This window comes from Ceratotherium simum, chromosome 1 (assembly GCF_057802395.1).
Source record: "Ceratotherium simum simum isolate JZ-2026a chromosome 1, ASM5780239v1, whole genome shotgun sequence".
Lineage (NCBI taxonomy): Eukaryota > Metazoa > Chordata > Mammalia > Perissodactyla > Rhinocerotidae > Ceratotherium > Ceratotherium simum.
Genome location: NC_141900.1, coordinates 109,504,211 through 109,525,381, shown reverse-complemented (window position 1 = coordinate 109,525,381; position 21,171 = coordinate 109,504,211). Strand labels below are relative to the sequence as shown.

The following is a 21,171-nucleotide window of genomic DNA, read 5'->3' as shown; positions in this document are numbered from 1 at the left end:
CAAAAGAAATAGTTTGTCACTTACCTTTTCTAGATTGAGGCACTTAAATTTGCTTCCTTCCCAGGCAAAGAACCCCGAGGGCCACGTAGTGGAGGTGGCAGCGTCAGGGCTGGCCAGGGGAGGGGGATGAATTCCTGTCCTTTGCTTGGAGCATCTGTGATGTTTCTGTTCCTCACAAAGGTGTGCTTCCGAGCTCCAAGGTATGTCATGGAAAGGTGTTCACAGCGTGGCCCTCGAGGTTCTCGGTCATCTGCACGAAAGGCCATCTGTTGATTCCTTAAGCAGCTCGAGCAGGGATCAGGACATGTGACAATGACCACCCAGGCCCCCGCTTCTGGTCAGCCCCTCGCTGGCTGCCGGGAGGTGGGGGGTGGTCAGCTGCTGGGCCAGGTGGACCTGAGGGTGATTCCTCCTCTCCCACTGTGCCCACCCAGGGCACCCGGCTTTCCATGTGCTGGTTCCCCATACACATGTTGACACACACGTGAGTCAAACCAACATAGATAGAGTCAGTGTTTGTTGAATGAATGATACAAAACAATGAAAGTCAGCTCTAGTCAAAACTTCAGCAAGAGGTGTGGGATCCAGCACGACTATCTGATTTGAGTTTTCTTCCTTTTCCAGGTGTCTCTCCCGGCCTGTCCCCACCTGTCCCTGCCCATCCCCTGCAGGGGGTGCCAAAGAGCAAGGGGTGGCCGAGGGCAGTGGTGGGGAGGAATCCGGGCCCTTGGAGTGAACTGAGCTGAATGATGGATCTGAGGGAGCGACGATGGGAGGCCGACAGAGGGGTGGGTGCAAATGTGGAAAGGTTGTAAACCTCCGCTAGACGTTGGGGTGCCTGACCACTAGAGACCTGGACCCCTGTGCGTGCGTGTGTATATGTGTGCGTGCATGGGCGTGTGTGTGCATGCATGGGTGCATGTGCATGTTTTATCTTGTCTGTGAATATAGTTGAAAACCTGTGTCTACATATGACACGTTGAAAACCCACAAAGAAATGCTAGGGGACGAGACCAGTATCTCCTTTGGGCACAATAATGCAGCTGGGTTTGGTCCTTTGAAATGCTTTTACTTAAAATCACCATCGTGTCTCAGCTGAACAGATCAATAAGAATGCATAGACAGGGCCGGCATGGGTGTCTCTGTGGAGGGAATGTTCCTTTGTTTCCTCGTCCACGTCTCCTAGTCACTACCGACAATCAAGTGCCCAGAAGAATTAAGACTGGAGCAGCCGAGGGTCAAAGCATTGGGTGTCGTTCTTGTTGTGTTTGTTTCTTTAGCACTACCAGCTGTTTAACATTGTGCACACATCAGAGCAGCTCAGTATGTTAAACATATCACACCAGGTGGATTCAGAAGAGCAGGCCAATTACAAGAAAAATAACTCCTGTGCAAACAGAAATGGGAACGAGGGAGAGCCCTACCAAGAGCCTGGTCTGAGCTCCTGGGCCTGGAATTAAAATATATGACTGTTGTTGTCGCTGAGTGGTGAGCTGGTCCCCAAACACCTACCAGTACCTGGGGTTTCCTGTATACATGGCAGGGCCGGGGTGTTTTCCCCCTTCCATCCTGCATTGTTAGCACATATCTCAGGAAACGATGTCCCTTAGTTAAATAACAGCCGCTCCGTTTGAACACACCCTTCCCTGGTGGTCAGAAAAGCAGAAGAGATCTGGTCCCTCCGTCTATCCTGTGGGACGACCCACTGAACGCTTTGCCCCATTCTGGAGGATCTCATGAGGGGTCAATTCCCATCTCTAGCTGAGAGGCTTTCTGAATTCACCACTGTGACATGAGTTTGATTGGATATATAAAATCGTTTTCAAACAGTGTGTTTTATAGTTTTCTGTGATGTAATTTCAAGCAGTTATTGCAACATAGTATCTGTTAGTAACTGGTGGTTCTCTGAGAAAGAGAAAAAGAAAATGAAAGACTTTTAATGCAAAACATCATTTTCTGAGATGCTTTCCCAGACTGAGGTTTATTCATGGTTTTTGTCAGCCCTGTTTCTTTACCCCGCCACAGCTTCTGCCTCCTTCCTGTGTAGCATGGTCTTCACTGTTTTGCTAACTGTGTTTATTCCTTCTCTGATAGAGGCAGTGTTCTCCTCTATGTTTCCACGCACCAGAGCCACAGCTACAGACCCTGCTCCCAACTCCCTGATTCCCCACTGTGGAGCCCAGACGCCCTGGCCAGACATTCAGACCCCCACTGCCCCCGCCCTTCGTACCTGCCATCCCCATGCTGTGGCCAGACACACCTGCACCCGAGCCGGTCGCTCTCCCAACCTGCGTGAACCTCTCACCCTTCAAAGTACTTGCAGTAACCCTCTGAGTGCTGCATCTCATTAACTTACTCCGAGCTGGACCCATTTCTATTCCAGGTGTTGGCTGGTTAATCAAATCTGGTCTATCATGTGTCTCTCCTCCCCACTCAGTTCCTAATAGCTGAAGAGGCGACATCGTAATCTGAGTACCCTTAGGAAACGCATCGTGAACACCTTTGAGCCAACACACAGAATGTGTGAAAAGCCTTCGCTGCATTTGCACATCTGGGTAGTCTGTTCCCCCCAGATCTGGTGTGAACCAGCACCCTAACTCATACTCACAGGTGAAAGGTGGGCTCCACCCTCTGCTGGCCACCTGGTGTCCCCGATCACGTCCAGGGACCCCACGCTGTTCCCCGTGACGCCCCCTGACTCTGTGCTTTCCATTTCAGGCCTACATGGAGGACCACTTGAAGAACAAGAACCGGCTAGAGAAGGAGTGGGAGGCGCTGTGTGCCTACCAAGCAGAGCCCAACAGCTCACTTGTGGCCCAGAGGGAGGAGAACATGCCGAAGAACCGCTGCCCGGCAGTGCTGACCTGTACGTACTCAGCCAGGGAGCTCTGGGCCAGGGGAGGGGGGCGATGAGCTGGCCACGGGGGCAGGCCGCACCTTCCTGTTCTCTCGGCATTCTTCTGCTGACATTCTCATGGGCTGGAAAGCCCTTGCCCCCTCCTCCCCATGGGCCCTCTGTACCAGCAGACTGTCCTCTCACTTTGAAGAGCAGTGTGGACATCACCCCTATGAAGCCGTCCCAGCCTAAAATCAGAGTCAGTTTCTTGCTTTGTGGTCCAGTGGCGTAGTCCTGAAGCCACGGGCGGGGCCGTGCAGTCCCCATGAGCACCTGCTCCGTTTGCCCTTACTCTGTGATTTGAGACTCACTTCCTAACCTCTCCAGCCTCCTCTTCGTCTGTAACTGGGGTCACACCGCTGTCCTTGAAATGTTGAGGCTGTGATAGTTGGATGAGGGAGTTAGCGTTGTAGGGACCAGATGGGTAGTGGTAGCTACCACAGCAATTTTTCAGCCTTACAATTATTTCAACAAGCCTTACGAGGATCTACTATCTGGCGAGAACTGTTGCCATAAAACGGAGATACAGAAAGATACCAGTTCTTTAAAGCAACTTGCACGGAGTAGAAGACACGGTCTTGTATTCTGCGCAGTGTATGATGTGGTGAGTGACTTGTAGAGGCAGAGCCCACGGAGGACAGACTGGCTGAGTCTGTGCATCTTCCCACCAACCTGGAGTGGCCTTCCTCGTGTCGTTAAGCAGTGATGCACCAACCTCCTGTGTTCTGGCAGGTTCCAGGCCAGGTTTGGACTTTGATTAACGCGTAAACCCACCCTGTAGGGGGAACGGGATCTTAGGTGTGTGACATAAGTAGATGCTCACTGAATGTGGCCTTCACGAGTGATCCGTGTGTGTGTGTGAGTGTGTGTGTGTGTGTGTACTTACCCAGTTACTGTCCTAGTAACCTTAACACGAGAGGAATTCTTGCATTCTTCAGACATAATAAAATGTACTTTGTCAGCTGCCATTTTCAAGGGCACAGCAAAGCCACCCTCAATCTCAGCGGGCCAGATCAGCGTCCACTGTGGGGACAGCACCCCGTGTCACAGGCCCCTGTCCCAGCCCTTTGGAGCCAATTTGGGGACCACCAGTCATGGGACCATAGCCACGGTGCCCCAAAGCCATGACCAGCTCTTGCCCGACAGCCCCGAGCTCCCCTGGCCTGGGAGGGGCACTGTGACCTCTCCCTGATGGGAAATGGCAGCAATTTGACCCGTGTTTACAGGTCAGGAAGACTAAAAGCCGGAAGGAACCTTGTGCTGCTCTAGACAGTAACCTGGGGATCACAGACCTTTGTGAAATCTGAACACATTTCCAGGTATAAGTGTTTCCTAACAACTTAGTCAGTGTTCAGACCAGGCCCTCCGTTTCCATGAGGTCCGAGGCGGTTTTTCCATAAAGAGCTCTAAAAATAGGAACTGTTGCAATTTAGAAGTTTTATTTCTAGAAGGAAAGCAAAAAAAAATACATTCAATCGACTAACAGGTATTTATTAAGCACTACTGTGTGCCAGGGGCTAGTGACAGATGCTGGGGCATCCAGTGACCCAATTATGGCCACTCTCCTCAAAGAGGATCCAGATGGGGGGCGGGAAGAGGGGTAGGGAGAGAAGGCTTCCAGCAGGGTCTTGCATAACTACTGTTTGGGGCAAATAGACACTCAGTGAGCTTGTACTGAATGTCTCCTGTGGGTCTGGTTGTTTCTTGGATCATTGAGTCTCCTTTGGTAAATATTAAAATTCAAAGCCTTTCCTCCAGCACCCCCTCCCGCAGTGATAAACAGAAGACGCAGACCAACAGTGGTGCTCCCGTCCACATACCCTACAGCACGTGCTGGCCCCTGGGCTCTGTCTGTGTGTGTCAGCAGCAGGTCCACAGGCTGGGACCTCAGTGACGGGAGAGCATCCTGTCCTCGGCTGCGAGGTGGGACCACCTCTCAAGGCAGCCGTCAGGGTGAGGCTCCAGCCACACGGGGACCAGGGCCCTGGGAGCCCCGACGTCGCCCCTTAACCAGATCCTCAGGCCTGCGGCACTCAGGCCAGGGCGAAGCCTGAGAAGAGGAACCCTTTCTTCGTTGGCTCTGGTGCTGGGAGCTGGAAGGAAGCCACATGTGCTTGACCCCCGTCTGTCAGGACGGGCCAACCCCAGGCAGCTCTGTGGATGGGGTTGAAGGTCAGTCGGAGCAGCCAGGGCAGGCAGGCACACTGCTGGGATGAAGTGGATGGAGTAAGGCATTTCCGTGGATAAACGGGGCTACTTGGAGCAAACTCCTGTCACCTCCTTTGTTCTGCACACCACCGACCTTCTCAACTCTTAGAAGGAACTCATCTGCAGTTCTACCCACATCCCTGCCCCAGCAGGAGACTAGGGGATGGCATGCTTCTCCTCCTGTTGGCCTCGCCAGGCTCCGCCAGGGAGGGTGACCTCCTCGTTCTGAAATCTGTCCGGCTGTCACCTCGTCACAGTGCTGTGAGGTGTCAAGGACAGTGGGCCCCCACGCTGCTCATAGGCTCTGAAGGCCCATGTCGACGCCCCGTAAACGGGTAGACCAGCGCTCGCCTGGTTGGAACGGTGCTCCCCCGGCGTCCACACTTCGGAGTGGTGTCAACTCTCTTTCAGTGGAAACCCGAGAGCCGCCGTCCTCTCTGTGTTTGCCGTATCTTTTGCCGTATCCTCTCCCATCACTTCCAGCTTATTCCCTCATTTCTCAATACCCTGCCCTCTCTGCTGGCTCCCACCCCAGGCCCTGACCCTCCCTCCCCAGGCCTCCCATCCTCCCACCTCCAGCTCCTCTCCTTTGCACCAGCCCTGCTCCTGCCCCCGCTACGCTGGCCCACCTGGGCTCCTGTGGCTTCCACTAGACCTGGAGGACAGCCTGCACCCTCCCTGCTCCTCACGCCCTCCTTGACGTCTTTGCTCACCGGTTCCCATCTGAAATGCCTCTCCTGCCTCCCGGCACGGGGCTGCTCCAGCTTAGGCTGGAAGACATCTTAGCTGGCAGATTGCGTGGGAAATTCAGAAGTGGCAGGCTAGTGACTGCGATCCCCTACAGCCTGGAGAGTCTAGCTACATCCAAATTATCTTTCAAAGGAGAAGGCGACTGGCATTTATGAGAAGCTTGACTGGCACTGTGTAGGCTTAGTTATACTATCTCAGAAGTTTAAAGAATTTAATATGCTTTTTAAATTTTTTTGCATTTTCAAAAAGAATTATGCAATATTCTGCCCATCTGCTTTTTAAATTAAGAACAGAAATATGATCCTATTTTGGTGTACCACCTTCAATAAAAAAATAGTTTTGATTCTGTGTTATAATAAGAGAGAAATAGATGGAGACACAGAAACACTTAGAGTGAAACCAGAGAGAATGAAAAGCTGAAGTGGAGACAGAGACAGATGCGTAACAGCATCTTCTCCTAGCTGGGCTTCTTGGGATGTTGTTACCAAAGAGATTCCGGTCAATTTCACAGGCCCAGCTGCCGGCGCCCCCGCCCCGCCTGCACGCATGGTGCTGTGGGGGTGGCAGCTGACTCTGCTCCGCTCTTCCCAGTCGGGTCACCTGGGTGGCACCGCGCTCGTGTGTGCAGACCATGAGCTGCCGCCACCCGTGTGCCCCATCAAGGCCTGTCCCCTGTGACCCTCACGGGAATCACCCCTCCACCTGACAGGTGAGGACACGGGGGTTTGAACCCACGTCCTCTGTGACGGGACGCTGCCCCACATATGCTTTTGTGGACTCACTGTAGTTTTTGTGTTGGAAAAATGTACATAAATTCCAGACTTCCACGGAAATGAATACTTGAAATACATACCAGGACGACAGTACTTTGGCCAAGCATTGCTTTCCTTAAAACACACAGAAGGTAATTTCTTTCCAAACAAACTTTTGGTTTGAATTTTTTTTCCAAACTCGAAGCAGAATCCCAGTAGAGGGATTTAGCCCCCTCTGAGTGACCGAGACTTAACCCTGGTTTGCCTTTAACCATCAATCCGTGGAAAGCTCCTAACTCTGAAAAGCAAGCAAGATTTTCTTTTCCTCTCCTATAAGATGCTCTGGACGCACGTCTCACATCTGCATGTCCAGATGAGTTCCTGGCTGGGCCGTCTTTTCTCCCCCAGTTTTTCTGTCTCAGAGCCTGAATCTCTGCCTCAGGACCTGGGAAGGCTGTGGGTATGTTGGTGTTGGGAAGAAAATATACCAGCAAATCATGTGTGGGCTTTTTCTTTGCTGCATCACAGACAGGAGCTGTCCGGGCGGCTGTGCTGCCTGAGACTGAAGGATTTTCTTTTAAGGGAAGCAGGAAAAAGGCAAACCCAGTGTTTCAGAAGCGCACAGTCGTTCCCATCAGGCTGTGCTCTGAGAGTAGAGATTATCCATAGTGATGTCCACAGACGTGATGGCACATATACCGTGCCTCTGAGAACGGCCAGGGCTGGTTGTCAAGCTGGAAGCTGCGCTGACTGTCCCCACGACATAACCACTCATGGTTCAGATCCGAGATCCTCTTTACTTCCCTTCTTGAAGTTCGACCACCAGATTGTAGGATGTCTGGTCTCGTGTATCATGGTTGTCCGTACTTCTCAGCCTTCACTTCCCAGTGTTACCTACCGAATCCTAGCGTTGGGGGGACCTGAGCGTGTGGATAGAACTGGAACCGTGGAGGCGGCCGGCCAGCATCTGAGCCACCTCTCACAGATGCGCTCTAGTGTTCTATGCCCATAGCGACCGATTGCAACCCTTCAGAAGGGCCAAGACAGTGGGCGTGTTTCCTCCTGGGTCTCGGTGTTTTTATTTGTCTGGTGTGAGGTCACGTTCGTTGTGCAGTCAGCAGTCACGACGTTGGCTCATGCTGAGGTTGCAATCATCTGAAATCCAGGGCCTTTTCTGTAAGGACGGCTGTTAACCCAGGATCCCCAAGCCCCCGCCCATCCTCACAGGGGCTTTAACAGAATTGAGCCTTACATTCACCTCTAATAAACCAATCCGTGTTCAAGATCAAGAAGGTTTTGATTCCTGGTTCGCCGTGTACCTCCCCCTCTCAGCTTTTTGGCATCTGCATATTTTGAAACATGTTTTATGTGTCTTCAAGTCATTGACAAAAACATATTCAGCAGGATAAATACGGGGCATTGCCCTACTGAGGCCTCCCTCAAGCCACCACGGATCCTTGAAGGAACCTTCCGGTGGCTGTTCTGTGAACTAAGGCTTTGCCTACAGCCCTGCTGTGCAGCTCGGGGTGGGCAGGCTTCCTCGAGGCCCTGATAATATTGCAAATGCCCACCGAGCACTTGCGTCCCGGACTCAGATCAAAATGCCACATACACGACATCTCCCTTACATCCCATCAGCCCTGGGAGACTCGTGTTGTCATTTCCGTGGTGCAGTAGATGAGTGGGAGCTTAAGGAGGTGACGTGGCTTGCCCGAGGTGACCCTCCTGACCCCACAGAGGACTGCCCTCCAGACTCAACACCGGCCGCTCCTTATTTTGCCCTTTTTGAATGATGTGTGTGTGTGCTTTATTTTTTGGCTGAACTATTTAAAGTGAGTCTCAGGCATCATGACATCTAAATACTTTGGCCTGTATCTCCTAAAAATAAGGACATTGTCCTACATAACTGTGACCACATTGTTATAACAGAAAATGAACAATATCCCCTAATATCATCTAATCTGGTCCCTCCTCAGCCGTTCCCATGTTCCAATTATGTCCTTCACCACCGTTTCTCTGTTTTTTAACCAGGATGCAATCAAGGTTCTAACTGCATTTTGGTTTTACATCTCTTTGGCCTTTTTAATTTTAAACTCCCCCCACTTGTGTTCTAACGTGACTTGTCCCTAATAAAGCTGCTCTTCTCCTGGTGGTCTCCATTCCATCTCTAAATCTTCACAAACTACCCCGGGAGGAGTCTGACCATTTTGCCAGGTCCGTGGGAAGCTCACCTGCCTGGTTTCCAGACCTGCTCTTTTCCCTTGTTCTGTTCATGCATCCAGGCCGAGAGGCCCAGGGACAATGTGGGGTTGAACCAGCGTGGCCAGTCTCCACATCGCCACCACACTGCAGGGGACATGCCAGCACGCGTCTGCAGCCTCACCTGGAAGACTTGTAAAACCCTGATCTGGTTCACCTGGCCCACGGCCAGAAGCTTGACGGTGAATGCCGTTCTCCGGCTACCTATCAACCCTCTAGCTCTCTTCTCTGTTCCTAGAGATGGCCACAGCAAATCGTGATTGAACACGTTTTCTCTTTGTTATCTATTAAAATGATTTCATCTACACCAGACAGAGGTTTCATACCTGGTAAGATCTTTTGCTTTAACAAACACAGCTAAAGAGCCTCCTGTTACCCCCTCCATTTTTCACCACCAACCCGCTCAGATGCCAGCCTCTGACGCCCTTCTTCATTCCAGTTTGCCTGTAGAGCAGCTACACTTTCTAGTGGAACGAGGCTGCCAAAAGATGTCCAGTTGATTGTGGTCGTCCATCAGCAATGACCCAGATCTCGCCACTGCGGTGTCTCCTAAACTGAACCAGGAAAGTGTCATCCCCGTGGCCACCTGGCCTGTCACAGGCAGTGGAGACCTGGGGTCGCAGGTCCAAGGTTGCCCTTGTGAGAGACCCTGAGGCTCTGACGGGTTATACTTTGTCCTTCTGCTGGGTGTGGACACAGAATAACGCTGCAAAATGCCTATGTCCTAATGCTGGGGTCTGTGAACATGTCACCGTACGTGACAAAGGGGAATCAAGGTTGCACGTGAAACTAAGATTGCTGATCAACGGACCTTAAATTAGGGAGAATACCCTTGATTGTAAAAAGAGTGATCCACGGGAGAGGATAGCAGGATAGCAGGTCGGATAATTCGATGTCAGGAGGACTGGACTCGGCACTGCAGGAGAGGAGGGGCCGCCAGCTAGGGATGTGGCCGACATCTAGAAGCTGGAAAAGGCGGGGAAATGGATTCTCCCCTGAGCCTCCAGAAGGAAGCAGCACTACCAACATCCGATTCAGACTCGCCTCTGACTCTGAACTACAGAACCGTAAGACAATAAATGTGTGGGTCTTAAGCTGCTAGGTTTGTGGAGATTCATTACAGCAGCCACAGGAAGCTTGTACACTGAGGACACAGACAAGCCCTGAGAGATGCCAGCAGAGCTGGTCACAGCTGCGTCCACCGGGAACCACTCCCTCGCCTGGCTGTGCATCCACACACCATCATCTCTGCCCCAACTACCAGAAAGTGATCAAGAAAACTTTGGTTTCTGTGAAAAACCACACTGGAAATAAGGCCAGTTGCTGGTCTTGTGATGGAAATGAACAAACCGCGAAGCGACCTAGTGCAGTTGCTTCTCAGCCTGGAGCACAGCCTTCTCGTTACTCTAGACCCATCCTCACAGACTTCTCCAGGTCTAGAGGCGTAACCTGATGTTTGGTTACACTCGTGCGTCTGAGGGAGGAGGAGGGATTGCCTGCTGACGGGGTGCTGGGCGCTGAGGGAATTAGCTTCTGGGCGTGTCCTTTAGAGCAGAAGGCACCCCTCCTTCCTCAGCCAGGGGCTCTCCCATCTCATTCTTGACCCTGTGCCTGACCCCAACTTTGCGAGGGTCCAAACAGCATCCACCTGGGGCTGGGGTGCTGCCCTGCCCCTTCTGCGGGTTCTCCTTTCCTGTAAGATCAGCCCTCCCCTTGCTGGTCTTGTGCTGCGCACCCCCACGAGGCCCAGGGACACCGAGAGGCTGTCTCCCCGTCTGCAGTGGAGGGGCCAGGGCCACTGGGCCACTGGCGCCTGGTCGTAGGTGTACATCAAGTATGGTTCCCGCCTCTTTTCCTGTCACTTCATCCCCAGAACCCCTGTGTGCCTCTTCACTCTCCTTCTAGGCCATGTAAACCCTCTGTTCTGGGGGTTATTTGGGTGTTCTTCCCACCTGCATCATGGTTTAAGTCTCTATTGAGTTAATTGGCAAGTTTCCTGCCAAATTCTCTTCCTTTGCTTTTCCAGAAGCGTCCTAGTTGGCAAGGCCTGTTCTCACACACCATTGCAAAGAGTCAGAGGGTCACTTCCGGCTGCCTGGGTTCCCTTCAACTGTCATGACCGTCCGTCGAAGATGACACCTTCTGTCCACCCTCCCGTCCCCAAAACAGGCTTTCGTCTCCTCCGTCGGCACAGATGTAGGCTGGGGTGGTTTTCTGGTGACAGCATGTATTCTCAACAAAACACAAACTTCTATCTGTTTTCTTTAAATGTGTGAGTTGCCCACCCACTTAGAGTCCTTGGAGGCTGTCATCTTGCCATCTCCATGTCTCGCATCTCCCCGTCTCAGCCACTGTGGGATGCAGTCCCTTGCACAGCGTAGATTCCTAGCCAGTGTTGCTGACTGATGGTCTCTCCGTAGAATTACGCAGATGGCACGGTTTTGCTTGGTTGGTGTCTGAGCTCTATTATGCAGAAGCGTCCGTGTGCTTGTGCACACAATTACAGCAAGCAAACTTTGCCCCGCTGCTCTCCCTCATCGCCTTGCCCTCTGCATTTGATGATGACACCCTGGTGTTATCTCTGTGCGCACTAGGACCTCAAGGTTAGATATCTGGAGAGCGCTCTTTCCGCTTTGTTGCGGTTCCTGGTGGTGCCAACCCCTATCCTCAGGCCTGAGTTCACGAGGAGCGACCTCACGTCACTCTGCTGATTTTCTCATAGAAAGCTATTTTTTTTAGCTGGCAGGAACTTTCTGATCATCGGGTTAGAAGAGATGAGGTCGCTGGAAGAGGTTGGATGACGTGGTAAAGGGCAGGCAGGGACGTGGTGAGAAAGCGAGACCGAGACAGGAGCCTGGCTCCCGGTCTGAATGTCCCGGGTAACATACAGGCTGGGGCTGAAACAAAAGAAATTTGTTCTCCCAGTTCTGGTGCCAGCGGGGTTGGTTCCCTCTGAGGTTCCAGCCTCTCTCCTCAGCTTGTAGATGCCATCTTCTCTCTGCGTTCTCACGTCGTCCTCCTCCTGTGTCTGTCTCTATGTCCACACTTCCCCTTTTATAAGGACACATCATGTTGGATTAGGACCCACCCATGTGACCTCATTTTAACCTGATCATCTCTGAACAGACCCCATCTCTAAATAAGGTCACAGCCAAGGTACTGGGGGTTAGGACTCCAACGTATCTTTTTTGGGGGGATGCAATTCAACCTTTGACACCAGGTGCCTCCAGACAGCTCGGGCTAGGTAAGCAGTGCCAGGCCACAGGCCCCCGAAACCTGTGGAGTCAGCCTCCCGCCTGTGCTCTGCTCAGTGCGCAGCGTGCTGGGGCGTGCCTTTTCCACGTGGGTGCGCAGCAGTGAGGTTAGTTTGCAGTTAGAACGGTCGCCAGCAGTGAGCCACCCACACTGTCGTTCACCTGCTGAGCTGGTCAGCAATCCTATTTCGGGATTCCTTTTTGAGAGATCTGCAGAGATGCTGGTGAAACTATTTAAGAAAGGAATTGTGAGACCAAGCCTTGTGACCACATTTCAGGCCACTCGTGTGACGCCAAGACCTGCTCTTGGTGTGTTTGGAGCCCGGAAGCAGACGTGAGCTTTGCATTGTGTGATGGCTCTCCCGGAGGCACCAAGCTTTCTGGGCGGGTGAACAGAACTGTCTTGCTTTCTTACCGTCTTTGGGTGTAGGAGGGTGTTCTGAATCTGGGACCTCAGCGGCCCGAGTTTGCCCAAGTGCAACATTGTGTTCTGACCCTTGTTGCTTTTCTTCTTAAATGTTTGATGATCCGTATAATTTGAGCTAAGAGTTTCCAAAAAGCTTAATAAGAGCAGAACACCTGCTCACTGACTAACCAAGGAAGGGGCACTTCTGGAAAGAAGCACGAGCCAGCCTTCTTTCTGAGAGGACTCACCATTCAGAGCAAGTGTATTTCAGAATCACACTGTTGTCTTCACGTTCCCAGATCTGCAAAGACATACGACGTCTGTTTAGCTTCTCAGAGTCTTGAAATGAACATAATATAAAGATTTATTGCTTTGCCTCAACTCTGACAAGTCCAAACCAATAAAGACATTTCTGTGTGTGGTTGGCTAGAATCATTAGACCAGCATTAACAGCTGGTGGGCTGGGCTGATGGTGGTAGGGAATTTTAGGCTGTGTGTTTGTGGGATACTAACCCATCAGTGGACCTGTGAAATCGGAGAAGGAGCTGGTGGTCACTGATGCCGTGTGTTGAGCATATCCCAGTGCCTGGGTCTCCATTAAAGACTTGGAGCCCTGACCCCCCAGAACACAAGGCTGCCCCATCACCAGATGCACTCCACATTTCCACTAGCTACACCATCAAAGTAAAGAAAAAGGCGTCCAGCCAGCATAATGGTGTAATCTAAATCTTAACAGAAAGTTGAGACAGCTGGAGAGCCCCAAGAGAACATTTGGCAGACTGCTTGGACGAAGAAATTCCCTTGTCAAGTACCAGTGTCAACTAGTGACTTCTATAGATGCCTAATTTGTGTTACCATCAGCAACATCAAGGATTTCATCTACTAATGAGTGAAGATTATTGACCCATATACGTCAGTTCATGTAGACAATGGGAATAACACAACCAGGAAGCCTAAGGAAACATTGTCCTTAAAGATCCATGTTACAAGATGCTGTTACATCATGTATCCTGTATGTCCATGCACTTCCCTTAGACGGGTTCAGGTGGAACATAGGAAGGTTCTAGATAATGGCGCACACTAGAACAAATCCGTTAATGATTAAGCTGCAGTGTCCTCCAAGGACCCTAGTTGGGCTGTCTTTAAGGGTTCCAACCCTAGTAATAATCAAGAAGGAATTCTAGAACTTGTTTCTTCTGTTGGCATTTATGACAATCATTCTATATTTACTGACAACACAATGTACCATAAATAAGCTTTGCCAATTCGACTGACTTTTAATCATTTAGGTATGTTTCCATCTGTGATCTTGAACTTGTTCCTAAATTCCTTTCTATGTGCCAGGCATTACAGTGAGCGCTTTGTATACACCACTTACCGCAACAACCCTGTGAGTTAGATATCATTATCCTACGTTTTGGGTGACAAATCTGACACTTTAGAATATTGAATAATTTACCCAAATATCTCCTGGCTAGTAGGTGGCAAGGCTGAGATTCAAGCCCTGGGCTCTTAGCCGTGTTCCAGGAAGAAGGAAGGTGATGTATGTGAAACTACATTTAGAACAAATAGAACTAGAGAAATTTGGAAGATTGTTCTTGAACAAGGCGGTAGTGCATGATAAATGCTTCAGGAGTTCAGAAAAAGAATGTGCTTGGTGGGTTAATGGAACAAGTTTCTTCTCAATAGGTGTTTTTCTCCTTCCCTCCTTGATAAAACTTACAATTGTGGATCTTAGAGGAAAAGAACTCAGTTATAGGGCCAGATACAGACAGGAAGAGGCTACCTGAATTTCCATGTTTCCCTGGCTTCCGAGGGAGTCTCAGACTAAGATCTTAAAGAACAGATCCACTTGTTAATTGAAATGTAAGCGCGAGATTGTTATAAATTCTTGCTCTGTGGTTGAGGTCGTTGTGTTATATTTGCTCCCACGGGAGGCGGGTGTGTTTATTCTGGGAATAGGCAGGAACAATATTCAGTCAGTCGAGCACGGATGAGAGGGAGGATTATTTGCTCCAGAGCCGGGTCCTGGCTTCACCTCCAACTTGCTTGTTGACCTTGAGTGATCTTGCATAATCCTGCCAGGCCACTCTGCCCTCCCTTTGCATTACAAAGAATAAAGGCAGCTGTACTCAGAACTTGGTGTCATCTCATTGGGTCTCATGACAGTTCTTTAAAAAAGATGAACAGGAGAAGTGAACCACAAAATAGTGAAGATATTTGCCGAGCCAAGTGGAATATCCACTGGACTGTCCCTGCCGGGGGAGTCTGCCCTCTACTGTACTCTGGTCAGCGTCACTCTGACCCTTCCACCGTGGCTCCAGGGGTTTCAAATGGAGGTACAAGATGGCCCAATATTAAAAACAAGATACTTATCTTGTTAATTTTAAAATCAACATGTTGCCACAAAATCAAATATATGATCGTAAGGTAGCAGAACTCTGAAGCTTTTGAAGCCCTTGTCTCAGCCTCAGTGCTATCTTTAAAAGGGCGGCCTCCAGGGAAAGGTAGGCAGCTGAAACAGTACTTCTCAAGATGCTTGAGAGCCTGTGAGCTGTCCTTACAGCCAGCTGAGGCTCGGGTGCCCAAAATAGTTTGTCCCATTAACCAGCAGAGCCCCAAGCTCTTCAACTGCACTGTTATTTCACCAAGACTCCCAAACTTACGAAGCATTTTCTTACTTTTCCAACTAGAAAAATCCAGCTGGCATTTCTTCCCTGAGCCTCGGTGCTCTCAGGGCGGGGCAGTGGCATCCCCTTGGAGATGAGGGGACCTGGCAGCCCCCCAAGCCTGTGCCTGTCAGCTCCACAGGAGGCCGCTTGCTCTGCTGGGCGCCTTCCCAGCGTGACCTCCTAAGCTGGGAGACTGTACCCTGGTTCCTCCTCCCTGTGCCCCTCCCTCCCTTTGACCAGAGACCCTGCTCTCTGTACGGGTTCTCAGACAATTAGGAGTGGTCCCAACTGCTGCTACCACCAGTGCCAGAAGTTGGCTGTGTTGTAAGTATTTACAATGAGTCAGGGCCCCTGGGAGACCCTGTGGAATCCTGCGGAAGCAGCGAGAAGGCCTGCTGTTTTATTCCAGAATCCTGTGTTTGCTGCATCAGTAGGCCCAGTGCACCCTTCAGAAAAGGGCGCCTGCTTCTGAGCGGCTCGTGGTCGTCCCCACTGTGAAATTGGGCCTCCTGAACTTCATTTTCGGGTAGTGTTTATAGCCTGTTGAGATGTCAGTGTTGACTGGTATTTTGGTAAATTTTGCTTCACTTTCCTGCCACTGCCGATTTTCACTCTTCCAAGAATAAATTTGTGCAGGAGCCCAACACCATGGAGTCCACGGGATTTTTGTATCATTATTCGTACCTTAGCCGGATGGTTCGGCAGCTACCGTCAGAAACACCTTCAGGACACCCGCACGACATTCGGGCGCATGTAACGTATGATATGTAAACATACCATGCAGTGTATGAACTCTCTCCCTGTCTCTAGATATTTCTCATCTGTCTCGTCTCTGCCAGGAAAATGCTAACATTAATATCGTCATGAGACGGATAGGATGGCGTCCAGCCCGGGAGACAGTGCTTCCCAAGTTCAGTCAGTTATGGGACTCACCAAGTTTCCCAAGCCCTAGAATTGTTGTTAAAAAAAAAAGTTAAGTAAAATCTCCTGGAGAAATAAAAGAAACACAGACGGAGGCGAAGTCTCCCTGCTTTCCTGCCTGAGCTGCTTTCAGGGTTGGGAACCATTTCCTCCTGGTGGCCGGACGTCTGGGGAAGTGGGGGGACGCAGTCAACACTCAGGGCAGCGGGGCCAGGGTGAAAGGCTCACAAGTGCCGAAAACTCTGCTCCCGAGGCTGCAGGCCAGGCCATCAATAGGTGCCGTGTGAACCACCCAAAGGCGTTCACTGGGGCGAAGGTTACAGAGCTGAGCGCTCTCAGGCTCCACGACTGTCAGTCTCCGAGTGCACCTTGCAGAGGAAGGAGAGAGAGGCTTCTGCACACCCAGGGAGGCTAGAAGGACAAGGAGGGACCCTCGAGGGCGTGCCGCCACCCTCCACCCTGCGTGTTACCAGGGGGAGCGGGCACTGCCCCTCGCCCCATAGTCCCTCCTCGACTTCCCCCCGAGGGTTCCACTTTGAAAGTTTGAAACAAGGGAAAAAAGGACGTCACTATACACAGGAGGGTGGTTCTTCCAGAGCCAAAATCCAGACTAATTCGTGTATCAAACACATTAAGCTTTTACAGATCACATGCTCTTAAACCCCATTGCTGTGTCTGGTTTCAGCATTTCTCAAACGGCTTCCCTGTTTAAGGCACATTTTTAGGTCACTGAGTCCCCACTTGTACATTCCTCCTCTACTCCCTCCTGTCTGCATTTTCTTTTTCTCTTAGTTTCCTTTTTGACACAAATTCCTGTAATCTCGGGGATTTAACCGTTTCTCGACTACAAAACTTTATATATTGAATGGTGGCCTATAGCTTAATATTCACATTTTATTTATTTACTAAATAATGTATATGTTGCCACATATGTCTTATGTTAAAGGCAAACACTACATACAACAGTGCAGAGGGTATCACACCTGGAATTTGAACTTTACGTGAGGAAAACACGAGAACGTCAAAGTTCTACCAAGTGAGACGGTGTCAGGTCCCACACACCCTGAGTCTCCCCCTCTTACGCCGAAAGACCATGAGCAGAGCGGGGATGGGAGAGATCACGTTAAAAAGCAGCCTCAGAGGGATCTGGCAGAGCCCTCGAGGAGAACAGCGGAGCAGTGGTGGGCAGCCCGGGGCATCTCTCGCACCGTCTCCGAAAGGGCCTGGGCGCTGCGGCCCCCTGCATGTCTAACTCTCTGCTCTTGGGTTGCTTGCAGACGATCACTCCAGGATCCTGCTGAAGTCGGAGAACAGCCACAGCAACTCCGACTACATCAACGCCAGCCCCATTGTGAGTACCCTGCTTTTGCTCGGGGAGCCGGTCTGCGGCTAAGTCTCGGGGAGGGTTTTCCGTGGAAAGCGAGCCCCTGCCCTGCTCGGGCTCACAAGCTAGTAACTAGTCTCAACCAGGTAACTAGCCTTAACCAGCTAGCCTGGGCTGGGTCTTCGGACGGCTCCCCGGGATGTCTTCACCGGATGGGAGCCTGTCGTGGGTCCCTGACTCTAGGGGGCCCGGCAGTATCGACCTGATGGCTTACTGACTGGAACTCAGGACTTTTAGGAAAAAATTGTAGTTGGTTGCACTCTCCTTCTCTAAACCCACTTGTTCCCTGTTTATTCAGGAGAAACAGACTCAAATCTGCCACTTGTCAAAATGATAGGTGGCACTGAGGCAGATTCGAAGTTGTAGGTTAGTTTCCTTCGTTTTTCCAGTGGGTGGGATCTTCCTTTCAAGGACAAGAGAGGATTGGGGGCTGTGCCTCCCCCGGGAGCGGGCTCTTCAGAGGACTGGAGGAAATGTTCTCTATTTCTAGAGAAAGCAGCTCATTCACCCCTTGGTGTAAGACCCTGTGACCAGCAGGTGTTCACAGCTTTCCGGAGAGTTCCTCAGAGCCCACTCGGGCCGTGGATCTCATCCTGCTGCTCCTCTTTCATTGTGTGAAGCCTGAACATTCTTCCGGTCCTGAACCCTGGGGGGAAGGGGCTGAGAGGGGGAGTCTGGAGCCTAAGGGCGAAGAAGAGGAGACTCAAAGGTCAGATGACGTGATAGTTCAGTCTGGCTTTTCAGAATCAAGTTAGGATGATTGTAGGTGGGAAGAAAGGGAAACGAAACTGTCCAAAGACAGGGTATTTGTGGAGAGTGTGGTGGATGGTGTTTTAAACCAGTGGGAGAGAGAGATTGAGAGTTAGTGTGGATTTACGACAGAGGCTGGTGATGGTTTCCCCCCGTTAAGCTGTGTTTCTCGACGTTGATCTTCAGGGAAGCGTCACGGCATCTCGCTAAAATCTCAAATTTGCATTCAGTCAAATATAGTTCAGGGCCAGCCCCGTGGCTTAGCGGTTAAGTGCGCGCGCTCAGCTACCGGCAGCCTGGGTTCGGATCCCGGGCGAGCACCGACGCACCGCTTGTCCGGCCATGCTGAGGCGGCATCCCACGTACAGCAACTAGAAGGATGTGCAACTATGACATACAACTATCTACTGGGGCTTTGAGGAGAAAAAGGGATAAAAAGGAGGAAGATTGGCAATAGATATTAGCTCAGAGCCGGTCTTCCTCAGCAAAAAGAGGAGGATTGGCATGGATGTTAGCTCAGGGCTGATCTTCCTCACACAAAAAAAATATATGTATATATAGTGCGTGTAGGATGCAGCACTGTCTATGATCCTAACACGGTGAGATTACTGGTGGTGTAGACGACTGAGTGAGACAGCAGGTCTTCTCTGGATTCATGAAACGTACCCGACAGCACACTAGCCACCCCTTCTATTGCTTCAGTAGTTAGCTTTGGAGGAGAACATTTACCGTCTAATTTCAAGCAGTAGCTATGGTGATAGACCATGTTCATAGTTGTTGGTCCCATTTATTTCAGTGTACCTGTTGTATAAAGCTTATTATTTAATAAGACTCCAATGTGCCATGGGTCAGATCCCATCTCCTGACACGTCACAGCACACAGAGAGAGCACAATGTACCATACTCTGCTGTGAGAACGTGGATTCAAAGTGAAGAGTTGGTCTGTTGCACTGCGTCTACACCCACCTGAACCCAGACCTCTGTATGTGTGGTTATTTTTTTTTTTTAAAGATTTTATTTATTTATTTTGTCCCCCCAAAGCCCCAGTAGATAGTTGTACGTCATAGTTGCACATCCTTCTAGTTGCTGTATGTGGGACGCGGCCTCAGCATGGCTGGAGAAGCGGTGCGTCGGTGCGCGCCCGGGATCCGAACCCGGGCCACCAGTAGCGGAGCGCGTGCACTTAACCGCTAAGCCACGGGGCTAGCCCTGTGTGGTTATTTTTAAGGAGTAACTTCTTTCTTTCGAGCAGAGGTCGACCTCAAAGACTGATGCCATCTGTGTTTTGAGGTTCTCGTTTGGAGCCATTCAGTCAGTCTTTCTCAATCAACGCACTGTGGTGTGTTTAGTATTTTTCTGTCAATTCTAATTCAGAAAATCAAACCCAAGCCTCAGTGAATTACCAATCTCTCTTTTCTTATGGATGGAACATCGTTTCTGGTGAGGTTGGGATCTGTCAGTGCCTGGACTTGGTCCCTACACCACGGGCCATGTTGATGGCAACTCAGAACTGCCTGGAGAACAAGAACACGTGTTCTTCCTGTTGGGTTCCTTGTCCCTAGAAGGAGCCATGCGACAGCGCTAGAGTGAAAAATAAAGCAGTTATTTTCAAGTCTAAAAGATGAGAGTTCAGTGTTGTGGCCTGCCCAACTCTCCCTCATTTTGTGTGTTCCAACTTGCAGGTGTCTGAGCTATTTCAGGCTAAGGTTGGGTCTCAGTGCAGACAAGGGTGCTTGGTGCGGGAACTGCATCATCCGTAGAAACCGTCCGACAGCTTTTACACTCACATCCACGGGCCTGGAGGGTGTGCGTGTGTGTGTGTGTAGGGGGAGTTACATGAATTCCTGTACTTCCGTGCAATTCTCAGTCTCTCTTCTATTAGTGGAAATTCACTTCAGAACAAGCTACCCAGGCCTCACTGAGCAGAGACTTGGGTCAGAAGGCGATACCAGGAGAAAGAAGGAAATTTACGGTATCTTTAGTGTTTTCCTTTCATACAACAATTTTTTTTTTTCATATTTGGGTTGTAGGAATGAACTAGAAGAAATCCATGGTACCTCTTCTCTCTGAATTCCTGAAGGTACCATTGTAATGAGCCTCCTAGCAGCCGTTGAATGTAAAGCTTACAATTATAGCCCAAGAAGACCCTGGCTGTGCAGAACAAAACTATGATAATTACATCTGTCATATTTGACAGTCCTCATTAAATTCCGAGGAAGTCATCCAGTAGTAAATAACGTGCAGTCTTTGCTTTTAAGTCAGAGGTCATGAACGTGACAGGGAATCCTGTTTTCCGGCGTAGGGCGTCTGAGAGAGAAACCCATCAGCCACATTTAGAACCTCGGCTGGGTTGTTGTGAGGACGTGGGCTAGGGAATATCGTCAACACAACTGTTTGCTCAGAACAGCGCAAGTTTCATTACCAGGAACAAGTCTGAAGTTCCCAACGATATTGGAAAATAAACTTACTCTTCATTCTGCTGTTTATTACGGGAGAAAAAATTGTTGAAAGTTTTAGTTCTGAATGCATTGAACTAATTTAAGTAAGTACAAATTGACTCCTCAGAAAAGGATGACTGGTCGGATACCCTAATATCATAAGAAATTGGCCAAATATGGGAGCCAACTCTTTGGTTCACAGAGAATATTTACAAGCAAACCTCTATGTGTGTATAATTATGGTTTATATTCCATATTTTACTTAAATAAATCTCAACTCATAAGAATAAAATAGGAAAGTAATTTCCGTTCGTAAGTCAGTCTCTCTCCCATTGATTACTAAAGCTGCAATTTCCCAATAAATCCCCACATGAAGACTTGGCATCTGGAAGAGTGACTTGAAAACTCAGGCTTGATTTTTGCTTGTTTTCAAGAAAGCGTTCTGTGAAATTTGCTGTAAATGTCAGGAAAAACAGATGCA

The 21,171-nt window shown here is 50.1% G+C and overlaps 1 protein-coding gene across 2 annotated transcripts in view; it reads left to right on the top strand.

Moving 5' to 3' along the window:
* PTPRN2 (protein tyrosine phosphatase receptor type N2) overlaps positions 1 to 21,171 on the top strand; it is a 915,358-nt gene that overhangs the window by 851,690 nt on the left and 42,497 nt on the right. For both annotated transcript variants that reach the window (XM_087433803.1, XM_087433800.1), the window contains 2 exons: positions 2,719 to 2,866; positions 17,396 to 17,469. In XM_087433803.1, the coding sequence (XP_087289929.1) occupies positions 2,719 to 2,866; positions 17,396 to 17,469 (222 nt within the window). The remainder of the gene's footprint in view (positions 1 to 2,718; positions 2,867 to 17,395; positions 17,470 to 21,171) is intronic.